The 14,475-nt window shown below is 39.4% G+C and overlaps 1 protein-coding gene across 4 annotated transcripts in view; it reads left to right on the forward strand.

The window, feature by feature from the left end:
• Positions 1-14,475, forward strand: part of MYOZ2 (myozenin 2) — a 32,246-nt gene that overhangs the window by 11,539 nt on the left and 6,232 nt on the right. For 3 of the 4 annotated variants that reach the window (XM_048848017.2, XM_048848016.2, XM_048848019.2), the window contains 2 exons: positions 3,822-3,951; positions 5,965-6,148. In XM_048848017.2, coding sequence (XP_048703974.1) covers positions 3,822-3,951; positions 5,965-6,148 — 314 coding nt within the window. Of the gene's footprint in view, positions 1-3,821; positions 3,952-5,964; positions 6,149-6,804; positions 7,307-14,475 lie in introns of those variants that run through there. The other variant, XM_075127619.1, reaches the window with a different exon arrangement.

Genomic DNA, 14,475 nt, shown 5'->3' on the forward strand with positions numbered 1-14,475 from the left:
GACAAAGAATCGGGGAAAGGACCACTTGGAGTTCCTAGTCCCACAAAATATCCTCCCAAGCCTACACCCCTTTTCCTGGGGAGGCTTGAAAAATAAACAAGGTGAGCACAAACCGGACCCTTGGGTTTGTAGGACACTAAAAACCCAATCAGATTCTTTAAAAACAGAACTTTATTATAAAGGAAAAAAAAGTAAAAGAAGCACCTCTGTAAAATCAGGATGGAAGGTAATTTTACAGGACAATCAGATTCAAAACACAGAGTATTTCCTTCAAGGCCAAACTTTAAAGTTACAAAAAGAAAACCAGGAATACACCTTCCTCCCAGCACAGAGAAAATCACAAGCCAAAACAAAAATAGGCTAACACATTCCCTTGCTAGTACTTACTGATTCTAATGGAGCTGGATTGCTTGCTTCCTTGATCTGTGTCCGGCAAGCACACAGAACAGACAGACCAAATCCTTTCCCCCCCCTCCATCCCCCTCTCCATTTGAAAGTATCTTGTCCCCTTATTGGTCCTTTTGGTCAGGTGCCAGCCAGGTTACCTGAGCTTCTTAACCCTTCATAGGGAAAAGGATTTTGTGCCTCTGGCCAGGAGGGATTTTATAGTACTGTATACAGGAAGGTTGTTACCCTTCCCTTTCTATTTATGACAGGGGTAATACATGTAACCTCTCCACCTTGTTTTCTACATTTGTAGAAACAGTGATAATTACATTTATAGATTAAACTTCACAGCACACATGAGAGCTAGGTGAATTAGTTAGGGCTAATTAATCTACAAGGTTCTGAGCATTTCAGTCCCAGGCTAGCAAAACAATAAAACACCGGCTTAACTGTAAGTGAGTGAGTAGCCCCACTGACTTCAGTGCTGGTTCAGGACCTTAATGAACTAAAGTCTGCATCTCAATTCCATGCATACTTCCCCACTGATTTCAGACATGAAAGCATGTGACTGAGGAGCACAATTTGTCCCAGCATCTTTAAACTGCTTTGAAGATGAAGAGAGCTGTATCGGTATATATAAGTATAATTATTATTAATTAACCTACAAAACTTTTATTGCTAAATAGCAATTCCCATCCCCCAACAGTTTTTAAAACTTACAAAGATATTTTAGATGGTGGTGCTAATGCTTTTGGGTCCAGTCCAACTGCTAGTGAATCAAGAATTCCATTGACTTCAATTGGAGTTGGATCAGATTCTTCATTTGGGGCAAGAAAAAGTGTATATATATATATATATAAAAATAAAGTATTGATGTGACGTAGTATAACATTTTTATTGGCATGCGCATGGGATGAGTAGCACATTACTCAGGAGTGGCAAAGCACCAAGTGTCAAGGAAAACTATATATTGCACCACAGCATCGGGTATTTTGCTCTGAGAAGCTATTTTAGCAACTCTTTTACAATTGTAAACATGGGGGGAGGGGGGGCACTATACTGAAGCCAGGTTGACTAAGTTACTATGAACTGGTCTCAGAGAAACAGAATTATTAGTACTAATAATTCATCAGAAAATAATGCCATAAAATAACAGTATCATCTGCTGGATTCCTGGACGCTTTTGGCCCAGTTCATGATGTGGAGTTTTGGGTAGCAGACTAGTAGAAGAGCCTTCCCTATTCCCCGCTGCCCATACTAATCAGAATGCTGAGGGAGTCCATGGCAATCAGAGACTATAAGGTTATATTCATAAAAGGGGTTGAAATCCTCAATATCGTGCCTGAACTCTCCAATATCTTGCCTTGTTACCTATTTAAGGAACAAATCTTAGCTCTGTGATCTGTTATCGTTCAGAAGCCCCTGTCTTTTCAGCTCAATAAATGGACTTTGCCCAGAGTTGAGAATCTGTCCCAAAATCCTGTCATAGACAAAAAGATAGATTTTATATCCAGTTTTTTGTAATGAGTAGAAGGAAAACAGCTGGTGACTGACTGGAGCTTCCAGATTTTCATTCACTCAGTCGAAATTAAAAGAGGACCAGGACCAAGTTTTGATGTTTAGAAGTGCTGATTTTCAAAGATACTGAGTGCTCGGTACCCCTGAAAATCAGGCCATTTATTTAGGTCCTAAATGTAGATATAGGGTTGGATTTTCAAGGGCACTCAGCATTGGCCTAGCTGCTCCCACTAACACCATAAGAGCAAAGTTATCTGAAAGCTGAGCACTTTTAGAAATCCCACCCAAAAGTGTCCAACTTTAGGCATCCAAGTTTGAACATTTTGACCTTATGGTTTAATATTTATTTAAGCTGAAAAATCTGAGGGCTGGAGTAAGTTAGCATGGCTCCATTGAAATGAATGATTTACACTACCTGAGGATGTGGGCCTAAGATTTTGAAAGCCTGTGGACCAGATTCACCAATACACTCTGGCTGATTTGCACTGCTCTGGTAATGCAAAGCAGCCATAAAACAGATTTAATTGGCCAGTTCCTGAGGAAATATGCTGCTGACAGCTCCTTCCCCGGCAGCTGCATGTTAACTCCTTATGCAACAGGCAATAGGAGCTATGCAGCCAAAGTTAAGTCTGATAATAGCACCATAACTCACATAGGATTTCTGCTGTCAGTTCCTTGTTCTGCTCCCTCTTTGGTATTCTCCACAATGCAAGCTGAGCTGCAGCCGTTCAGTATTCAAACAGACCCTGGGGAAAGGAGAGAATGATGCCTTTTTAGTTTCTACTGACCTCCCTTAAATGCCAGTTTGGCCAGCACTTGTGTGGCCTTGATCTACTCTGTGCCTTAAACTGGAGTGGATCATTTTGCCTGCTATGATTAAAATGATCTTTCCAATATACCTTAGGAGCATTCTAAAATGTACTGACCTGATCAAAAACATTTCCTTTGTTTCAAGTTTAAAAAAAAAAAGTGTTTGTTTTTTTCTATCTTAAGGAAATCCTACTCCAACACACTCTATATTTAAGTTCCTTTTAGACTGTCTCTCATTGCTAAAAATAAGTTACTGACTGTTTTGTTTTTGTTTTTGTTTTTGTTTTTTTTTTACAAGCCTCTGATTCTGTATTTAAAGAAACAATGATTAAGGCTTTGGATGTTTCCTTAGAACTAATGACCGGATGGGAGGTGGGGATAACTCCAGCCTATCAAAAATCTCCAAGAGGTGGCCTGCACTAAGGTTGTTGTGACTACTGTAAAACAAGAAAAAACATTCCCACAAAGGTGTATAGACTTTTTGTGTGGCTGATGTGTTTTCAATTGGTATACAAAAAGCATCTATAGAGAATCAATGGCTTTTACATTAATCCACCAGATAGCTTGAATCTTAGAATAGGAAGGATGATCTAGGGCAGTATTTCTCATCCAGTGGGTTCATGACCTGTGGGGAAGGGGAGGTGTCATGAAAGACAATCGGGGGACGGGAATCCTAAGGCATTGAAATTTTTATTGCAATCTAAACCAAAGGAATCTTGCTCCCCCACTTCCCATACACACTTACCCTTCAAGGTCTAGTATTCTCTATTAGTCTCTTGAAACACAGACACACCTAAATTATTTTTGCTCTTACTTTTATAGTACATGTGGAGGGTTTCACAAACAGCTTTGTCTTTGAATAAGGGGTCACCAAAGTGAAAATGCTGAGATACACTGATCTAGTAGATAGGGTCCTGGACTAGGAGATGAGTTAAGTTCTCAGCTCAACACAGACTTCCTGTGTGACCCTGAGCAAGTCACTTACTGTATCCCCAACTCGGTTTTCCATCTGTAATATGAAGATAAGACTTCCATACTTCAGAGAGTCAATAACATCTCTTGATATGCATGTGCTATCCATGGTATTTGTTTCTATTCTAATGCAGCGTAGTGAACCTATGCAGAATGTTAAAATGGAAACTAGCAGTGCTGAAGCTGGCCAACAGCACGCACCAATGACACCTCCTAATACACCTGACCCACGGAGCCCACCAAATCCCGAAAACATTGCACCAGGTAAAGTACAAACTATTGTAATTTATGCATGTACTGAGTACTCAGCTATTTCACAGCACAGAAAACAGTAGAGCATTTTGTTTACATGATCATTAATGGGATATTTATAAGGGATCAGCAAATTGATTCAAATGAGGTTAGAAGTACTTTAAAGAATTTATATGAATCTTCATTTTAAATGCAAATCAGAGTCGTTAACTTGCTTCAGTGTGGTTTATAAAAATCTTCATATACTTCTATTGTCTAGTTTCACACACAAGTGGAAATACATAGATAAGTTGGGAGAGGCTATTCTCATGATATCTATGAGCTAATTAATGCCATGAAACACTAGAAATCCCTAGAAACAGGAGACATTTAGTCTAATTAAATTTTCAGCCTGATTTCCAGGCCAAAGTATATTTGATAAGTTTGAATAAACATCTGGGGCCAGATCATCAGACCCTAAATCTGCATAACCCCATTGATCTGATCCTACCAATCTTAATTGTCTATCTGCTCCAAAATTTTCAGCCATCTGAGCTTCAGCATCACTAATTGTATTACAGCTTCTAAATGTGAATCTAAAGTCACTGCAGGTTCTGATTCAGCCCTTTATGTGGGAATAGCCGAGAGGAGAATTTGTCTCTCTGGCTGCAGAGATATTTTTCTGTTTTAAAGACCTTGGTTGCAAGGATCCTGTTTTCTTTATTTAAAGCCCTGAGCTACACGGAAGTCTAAAGACTAGAGCTGGCCAAATAATTTGTGACAAATAATTTATTCAGTGAATGTAGCTCTTTCTCCTGGTTGTGAATTATCCATAAGCAGGCAGAGGTTTTTACAAAGTCATTCTTTGTTCAACATTATTCAGTGCATGCATGTTTTGTGTAGACTTTTTCCAGCCAATGTGAACGGGATCAATGCCACTCTCTATCAGTGATTGCTAAAAGTACTAAGAGCTTTAGTACACTGTGTATCCATAAGCCCAATACAATGTGAATGGGTGCAATTTCTGTTTCCAAAGTTGAGGTGCGATCTTTGAGCTCTTCGTCTGCAGAAATATTTGTCTGAACTCTGATTTTTTTCTGATTTGGAAACAAAACAGTGTTTTTTATGCTGAAATGGAGCAATAGTGTTAATGTAGAGAATTAGAAACCTAGTGAGGTAAAAAATTAGGAATAATTTTCCCTCTTCTTCCAACAAATAATTTTGGCTCAGATCTTAGGACAACCCCTTGCTGTTTTTAATACTCTCAACTATATACTAAGGGCTAGATTCTGCCACCCTTACTCCTGTCGTGTAGCACCAAATTATGGAAGTAATCCCACTAAAGTAAATTGAACTACTTGTGTAGTAAGGTACTGATCAACAGGAGTAAGCATGGCAGAATCTGTCCCTCACTGATGAGGGAGAGAATGGGTCTGATTCTTCACTTGCTTGCATGGTAGAAGACAATGGAGAACCAGGCATACAGGATGGATTTTCAAAAGTGCCTAAGGGATTAGAAGCACATGTCCCACTGAAAGGCAATTGGACTTGTGCTCCTAACTCCTTTTAGTGCTTTTAAAAAGCCCACCCAAAAACTAGTCTACAGGCAGAACTGAATTATTTTAACTAAAGGTTTAATTTTAATCTCATTTAGCTAACCCAGTGCAAGAGGCTATGTGGACACTGGTACTTTGGTGTAAACCAGCTTAAATCAACAAGAAACAGGCTAAACCAAAATAAACCACGCTTAAACCTAAATAAGAGCATCTACAAAGCCTTTTGCATTGGTTTAACTAAAGTGATACAAATCCCCTATGTTTGCTTCCTACTTCTTTGTAGTCTTGGACAAGTAACTTAACACTCTCTGTTATTCAGCTTACCCTTCTGTTAAATGCTTATATAATAATTCTTAACTACTACATAGGACTGTAGTAAGAATTAAGGGTAATAAATATGTGTAATTGGCCCTTGAGATACTTGGGTGAAAAGTGCTATAAAATGCAATGTATGATTATAATTATTTATCCTTGATTTATTTCCATGAAGGATATTCTGGACCACTAAAGGAAATTCCTCCTGAGAGGTTCAACACTACTTCTGTGCCAAAATATTATCAGTCCCCCTGGATAGAAGCCATCAGCAATGACCCAGAGCTGTTGGAGGCTTTATACCCTAGACTGTTTAAGCCTGAAGCAAAGCCAGATCTGCCTGACTACAGGAGCTTTAACAGGTAATTTAGGAAGGAAGACGAATTTTACAGGACAGCAGAGATAGTTATGTGAAGTGGAATTTTTTTTTAACCAAACTATAGGGAAAGAAACTGGTTCATACGCACGCACACACACATGCGTGCATGCACATACACCAAAGACTTTAAAGGGGAAAGCACAATTAGTCTAAATCTAAAGAATGGATTCTAAAATAAGCTCTAGCATAAACAACACAAGAGGAAGGTCATAGTAAAAGACTAAGAAATAATTAAATAAAGAAGGAAAAGTAAGAGAAGAACACAATATCCAATGAAATGAGGAATTTGATGCACAGGTGCTAGAACTAGGGATGCTGGGGGGTGTTACCACACCCCCTAGCTTGAAGTGGTTTCCGTTATATACAGGGTTTACAGTTTGGTTCAATGGCTTTCAACACCCCTACTATACAAATTGTTCTAGCACGCCTGACTTGATGGAATAAATACGACACAGCAAGGGCATGATCCAAAGCTTATTTGATCTTTCCAATGACTTCAGTGGGCACCGGATCAGGCGCTAAGTGAGCACTGTGCATAGGAGAGTTCTGGTTAGAGTTTGGTTCATAAGGACTATAATAGGAAATATCAATTTTTGTTTCTTTATGTTACAATCCATAGTCAACAGATTTGTATTTTAGGGTCTGATCCCTCAACTCTCACCTGCTGCCCTTAAAAGCCTGGAGAAGCTGAGAGCATTCAGCCCCCACAGGAGCTGTTCAATCATCTGAAGTATCAGACCCTCCATCATGTTTAACAGGCCATTGCAATCTCTGTCGACATCTTAAACTAAGAGATTTCAATTTTAAATCTGCAAAATATGGTCACAAAAACAAAAACTAGGCACTCAAAACAAGGTACTGAGTGTGGAGCCAGCAGGGAACTGAAAGAGAAGTTATTTACACGGTAGCTGGCATACTGTGGTTTTCATTGGAACCTCGTGTTATGTTGACATTGGTTGGAACTTGGAACTATTTTGGGGAGCTTTAAAAAACATCTAGACTGTGCCTCCCACTTTTATTCATATTGTGCACAATATCTTCTTTTATTAAAATCACAAACTTTTTTTCTTAAATGGCTTCTGTTTAGCTCCCACTAAGCCAAACCAAAAAACCAGCCAAAAAATAAAAACAAACAAACAAACCCAGCTGTGTGGCAATCTGCTTCCATAGAAAATGAGAGATAGTGGGAATGTAGATCTGTAGGAAATTGTCAAGACCAACATCTACATTCAGGAGCATGGAGGTAAGCAGGTGGACCTAAATTATGGGGGTGAGGAGGGAAATACAACTATCACATCATGGCACTACATAGCCTCCCCTAAATATGCCATGTTCCCCTCAGAAAATGATATGACAGATACTGACTGGAGAGCTCATGTGACCACAACTGCCACCATGGGAACAATAGCAGCACAGTTTAGCTATTATGGTTACTAGCACTACAGAAAACCTGACAGACACTTATAGATAGCAACTGAGTCAGATACATGCTGCCGTTGCTGGAAAAGGGAAGAACTAGGGGGCTGCACTGAAGCAGAATTGCTATAAACATGTGATCTGAGGTCTGGCTGATATCCAGTGCTGTCTTCTGTAGATTTTCAGCTTCTCAGGGAGATAAGATTTTGTCCACTGCACATTTCTCATCGCTACCAGTCTTATTTTTCCACAAGGATGATGTGGTGTAACTGCATCTTTTGGGGTACATATTCCTCTTTTGTGCATTTGTACATGGGAAGGGTCAATACTATCCCTGCTACCTGTTATAACAAATTGAAACCTGCCACTGAAATTCAGGTTTTGGTCTTATATTTGATCCAGAAAGTTTTAAACAGTGGAAATGGTAAATTCAAAATGCAAGGCAGAATGATGTAATCCTTCATATTTTAAATAAAAACATACCTTGTCCTATCTGGAAAAAAGCACCAAAGTATGCCAGGCCTAGATTGACTGGTTGATGTGTATGATACCTTTATATTTATGATCTCTAGTCACTATTAGTGCAGAAAGTGTCTAGCTAATTGGTTTCTTTAATTACAATCCTGGGAACATGCAGTTGATAAAATATTTAATAGATGAATTGTGATGTCATAGTGACATCATTGTGTTAGCTAGTATCAGTCAGGGTTTCCAATCCCACTGTGTCACACCAGGAAGAACCACTTTCAGGATTTGGTAATGTACAGTGCAACCCATGTACAGTGCAACGCATAGGTACATTCACCATTAATCAGCAGAAGGAGTAGGATTGATGGCATGCCTGGCATGGAACTCCAAACATAGTGTTCAAATCGTTCTTAGTACATTCAGTACATTAGTACGTTCTTAGTACATATATTTCTTAAAATGACATTCTTTGATTTTAGAGACCAAATTTAGGATCCTTTCAGATCTGCTTGTTCAAGCACCATTACTAATTAAATCAATGTGACTTCACCAGAAGTTTTTCCTGACTAAGAAGTGAGTTAGGTTTGTTGAATAAGACTCAGACATAGATGACTTTAAATCAGGACTATTTTAGAGGTGTACTGAAGCTAGAAAAGGATTCAGAACTTTTTTGTGCGGAAATGTATCATTTGCCCCTTCCAGCAATACAGGGCTCAATCGTGACCACACATCAATGGGAGTTTAACCATTGACTCTAATGGGAGTAGGATCAGATCTCAGGAATTAATACAGCTAATGGTCTGATTTGGGGTTGGGTTTACACAACAGGAGCCTGGCAGCACTGGTAAATCCACCAAGGAGGAGGTTGTGGCAGCAAAAAGCAGCTGAAGTCGCCTGCCTCCCTGCAAAGGGCTTACAGATCGTCAGTGCAATCTAAAATATTTGTGGTATGGAGTAGACTGCATAGTCAGGGTGACCAGAATACACTGGCTCAGAGAATACCTTGAGCAGACTCTGCTGGTAAGGAACCTGGGGAGCTCCTGGTGAAAATTAGAGGTACCCTACTCTAATGGACACGCAATAGGAAATGGCAAAACCACTTGCTTTCCTTTAGAGATGAGTGTCCCAGGGGGCACAAGGAAAATTAACTGGCACAAAGGTAAGAATGTCAGCCTGGAAGAATCTATCCAAGAATCAGTATGGAAAAGCCAGTGTGAATTCTTTTTGCTAATTAGTTTATAATAGGAAATTAATGTAATCCCTTCCTTCCACTCTCTTTCCAGTGGAGAAAAATGTCAAAAATAGAATTATAGGTGACAAATAAAGCACTGCAGCATGCCTGCATCTGACAACAAACAGGTTTGACTGGTTCTTCCTCTCCAACTAGATCAGTCCTTGCTCAGGCCTCTCCCGTCCCAATCTATTGCTTCCAAAACACTAAGGAATCCAGTCCAGCTGGCTAGTGCTTTGCTTTATTGATTTACAAACCCTGGATCCGATCCTACAAAATGCTAAGTGTCTCATGTCGAGTGCCCTCAACTTGCAAGAGGCAGGCACTGTCTTAGCGCAGTCTAGCAGGCAGTCCGTGTCCCAAAATTGCTTACAATCTAAATAGACAAGACAGACATAGGACAGGGGAAAGTGTATAATACACAAGCAGACAGCAGCAAACATTTTGTTAGTGCCATGATTTATATATTTTTTATGACTGGGTTTAGTTAGGAGGGAAACGGTTAAATTAAAAGGAAAGTACAGGGAGTGGGGACATTGAAGAGAAGGAGGCAAGGGGGAGAGGCATAGGGACTGGGAGAAGAAGGTAAGAGAGAATGAAGGTGAGGTGAAGAGACTGTGAGGGAGGGGAAGGAGAGGGTTGGAAGAAACAGCCAGTCAGCACATGCAAGAGAAAGTCCAGTGGAAACTGTAGAAAGGTCTCTAGAATGTCCAAAGGTTCCTGCTTTGGCCGCTTCTTCAGATTGTCCTACCCAATGGTGTCTCTGCATGGTTCCAATCCTCTTCAGTTTTTCCCCAAGACATCCTGGTGGGTGAGGCGATACCACTTGAGTTCTACTTTCTCCAGAGTGTGTGGGTGTGTCAGGGGCAGGTCTCTGCACAGCTCTTAGCAGAATGTTTAGGAAATGTTATTCACATTTTTTAAAGAACTCTAGGCAAATGAAGATTTTTTTTTTTACTACTTTAATTATATAACTATAGCAGCTAAACCAGTATAGTTAAAAACTCTCTCTCTCAATCTGTTAACCTCCAAAAATTTCAGATAAAAATTCTCTCTTTTATAGGGACAATTTAATAATGATTTTAAAAATGAGGAAAAAAATAATGTGCACATATAGAGCCAGGGCTAAAAAATACACGTATGTGCCATGATGTTTTTAAATCATGCATCCACTTTTTAGGAATATGCAAAGTGAATATTAAACCACCCCCTAGACTTCCTGCTGCCACTACCTGGAACCATCATTCTTTCTCCTATATTGTGCAATGACTATTCGGAATTTAGGCACTGGTTTTGGGTTACAGACCATGAATCAGAGCTCAGATTATTTGCTTAGTTTCCAAACAGTGCAGGGTATTACAGCACCTTGTCGTCATCCAAGTTATTTCTCACAGGAAAATGTACTGATGCCATGAAGGACGAATTAACATTTATTAGCTGATTACTGCACTCTCTTTCATGCAGATCATCGTGTATTTCTGCATAGCACACAGGTATGTGTTAATGCATAACCCAGCGAGGCCAGCTTTTGTATAGCAGTTATTCTTTTTTTGTGAGTTCAAAAGATATTTAGTGAATTTTCATAAGACATACAAATTTGAATGTCAGGAGAGTTGGTTGGGGGGGGGGAGAAAACCTGGATTTGTGCTGGAAATGGCCCAACTTGATTATCATACACATTGTAAGGAGAGTGATCACTTTAGATAAGCTATTACCAGCAGGAGAGTGGGGTGGAGGGAGAGAAAACCTTTTGTAGTGGTAAACACCCATTTTTTCATGCTCTGTGTGTATAAAAAGATCTTCTGTACTTTCCACAGTATGCATCTGATGAAGTGAGCTGTAGCTCACGAAAGCTTATGCTCAAATAAATTGGTTAGTCTCTAAGGTGCCACAAGTACTCATTTAAATTTGAATGTGTTATCTATTCCTATGTGGTCTACATATAGACAGAATTATAAAGGGAAACAATTATTTCATGATATAAAATACTATAATAATAATATTGAAACACAAACACAAAAATTAACGTTGATTATCCTTTTGTTAACTTACAAATCCATAAACATTAAAGATTACATGAACACTACCACGAGAATAGACATCTTAATTAGAGCAGCAATTAAAATGATCATTATTTTCCAATAACATGTAGGTCACTGCACTCACTCTGTGCTGATTATAAAGTAATTATTTTTAATCAGTAAGGTACAGTATAGAATTTGTCATGTGTAACCTGGAAGAAAATTTCCAGGCTCACTTAGACAGTCACTGTGTGTGTGTGAAGAACTCCCTTTGATTTCAAAGAGAATCTGGTACGTTAAGCAGCTGCTGCTACAAAATCTGGTCCTTTATGTGTCAGAAGATGTAGCTTTGGAGCCTGATCCAAAAACCACCTTCCATTCCCACGGAGTGTGGGTGATCAGAACCTTTCATGAGGCACTTACCACCTTGCCAGGATCAATTTTTGGAACCAGAGTTGGCGCTTCTTGGGATGATGTGAAAATGAGGTAGAATCAGAAAAGGCTAAAATAGGAAAAAAACAAGTTAAAAATTACTTGGACAAATTAGATGTCTTCAAGTCACCAGGGCCTGATTAAATGCATCCCAGAATACTCAAGGAGCTGACTGAGGAGATATCAAAGTCATTATCGATTATCTTTGTAAAGTCATGGAAGACGGGAGAGATTCCAGAAGACTAGAAAAGGGCAAATATAGTGCCAATCTATAAAAAGGGGAATAAGGACAACCCAGGGAATTACAGACCAGTCAGCTTAACTTCTGTACCCAGAAAGATAATGGAGCAAATAATTAAGCAATCAATTTGCAAACATCTAGAAGATAATAAGGTGATAAATAACAGTTAGCATGGATTTGTCAAAAACAAATCATGTCAAACCAACCCGATAGCTTTCTTTGACAGGGTAACAGGCTTTGTGGATGGGGGGGAAAGTGGTAGACATGGTATATCTTGATTTTAGTAAAGCTTTTGATACGGTCTTGCATGACCTTCTCATAAACAAACTGGAGAAATGCAATGTAGATGGAGCTACTATAAGATGGGTGCAAAAACCGGTTGGAAAACCATTTCCAGAGACTAGTTATCAGTGGTTCACAGTCATGCTGGAAGGGCATAATGAGTGAGGTCCTGCAGGGATCAGTTCTCAGTCTAGTTCTGTTCAATATCTTTATCAATGATTTAGATAATGGCCCACAGAGTACAATTATAAAGTTTGCGGATGATACCAAGCGGGGAGGGGTTGCAGGTGCTTTGGAGGATAAGATTAAAATTCAAAATGATCTGGACAAACTGGAGAAATGGTCTGAAGTAAAAAAGGACAAATGCAAAGTACTCCATTTAGGAAGGAACAATCAGTTGCACACATATAAAATGGGGAAATGACTGCCTAGGAAGGAGTACTGTGGAAAGGGATCTAGGGGTCAAAGTGGACCACAAGCTAAATATGAGTCAACAATGTAATGCTGTTGCAAAAAAAGTGAACATCCTTCCGGGATTTATTAGCAGGAGTGTTGTAAGCAAGAACATGAAAAGTAATTCTTCCGCTCTACTCCACGCTGATTAGACCTCAACTGGAGTATTGTGTCCCATTCTGGGTGTCATATTTCAGGAAGGATGCGGACAAATTGGAAAAAGTCCAGAGAAGAGCAACAAAAATGATTAAAGGTCTAGAAAACATGACCTCTGAGGAAAGATTGAAAAAACCGGGTTTGTTTAGTCTGGAAAAGAGAAGACTGAGGGGACATAACAGTTTTCAAGTACATAAAAGGTTGATACAAGGAGGAGGGAGAAAAATTGTTCTTCTTAACCTCTGAGGATATGGAATGGGCTTAAATTGCAGCAAGGGAGGTTTAGGTTGGACATTAGGAAAAATTTCCTAACTGTCAGGGTGGTTAAGCATTGGAATAAATTGCCTAGGGAGGTTGTGGAATCTCCATCATTGGAGATTTTTAAGAGCAGGTTAGACAAACACCTGTCAGGACTGGTCTAGATAATACTAAGTCCTGCCACGAGTGCAGGGGACTGGACTAGATGACTTCTCAAGGTCCCTTCCAGTTCTAGGATTCTATGTACCGAACTGCAAAATTTTAGTGAGCAATCTCTATGCACCACATAAAGCAGTCTGGTCTATAGTAGATACTTCCCTATGATTTTTTTTGTTGAATCTTGGAGTTTGCTCATCTGGCAGTGGGTATTGTTTTACCATGTATAGCCTGCTAACATTCCAGTAAAATCTTCAATTGTTCTCTTTTGGTTCCTGCTGGTGTTCAATTATTTGTTTTGGTCTGCACTGGAGGACCAGTAGCCCCAGGAACTCTAGACCAATGGATCTATTACTCTGTATCAAACCCAGAAAACCAAGTGGGCCAACTGAAAGGTCTCCGTTTTCAGCTGGAATTCACTTGGCTGTGCCACTACTTATATGGTTTTCTGGCAACCAAGAATCAAGGTCCAGTTAACAAATTGCTTCTTTACTAGCCATAATCTAGATATATCCGAGGAAAACTATTTGATTGACCAACAGGTATGGCCACATTTGGTACAATTTATTTCTGTTTGGTCAGGTTTGTTTACACATGGGGTTCTGGAACAGCTAAGAGAAAACTCTCAGCCCAGGAGTCTGCAAGTACAAAAGAAATCACAAATTGTATGTGGAAATATTGTTTTAAAATATTTGCAAATTCATTTAACTGTATATGCTTGCTAAGTGTTTCTTATCTTTTGATTTGTTAAGCTAATCACCTCAGGAACATTTACCGGTACCTTTAAATAATATTAAAAATACTGGCAGCAGATAATGGGCTAGATTCGGCCTGGGTTTCTGCAAGCCTCTACCAAAAAAAAAACCCCAGGCGGGGCCCTTGAGGCATAAAGTCTTCTTCAGAGAGTAGGTTTCAATTACAACATTGTTTTTCACCAATTTAACTAAGCCAGTTTCTAAACCAATTTAGTTAAATCAATACAACAACACTTGTGAGCAGATATGGTCGTACATTGTCAATCCACTGACTTCAACTTCATTACCTCTGAATTATAGCGGTGTTAGATCAGAATCAGGCCCTTACTTCTTTAATTCACCTTCTTGAGGTCTGTAGTGCACAAGACAGTAGAACCTGGTCCTTAATATGTCTAGAAGACAATATGTTCTGACTCTCAAAATAGGAGGGGAAGAGGCTGG

This window comes from Caretta caretta, chromosome 4, assembly GCF_965140235.1.
Source record: "Caretta caretta isolate rCarCar2 chromosome 4, rCarCar1.hap1, whole genome shotgun sequence".
Lineage (NCBI taxonomy): Eukaryota > Metazoa > Chordata > Testudines > Cheloniidae > Caretta > Caretta caretta.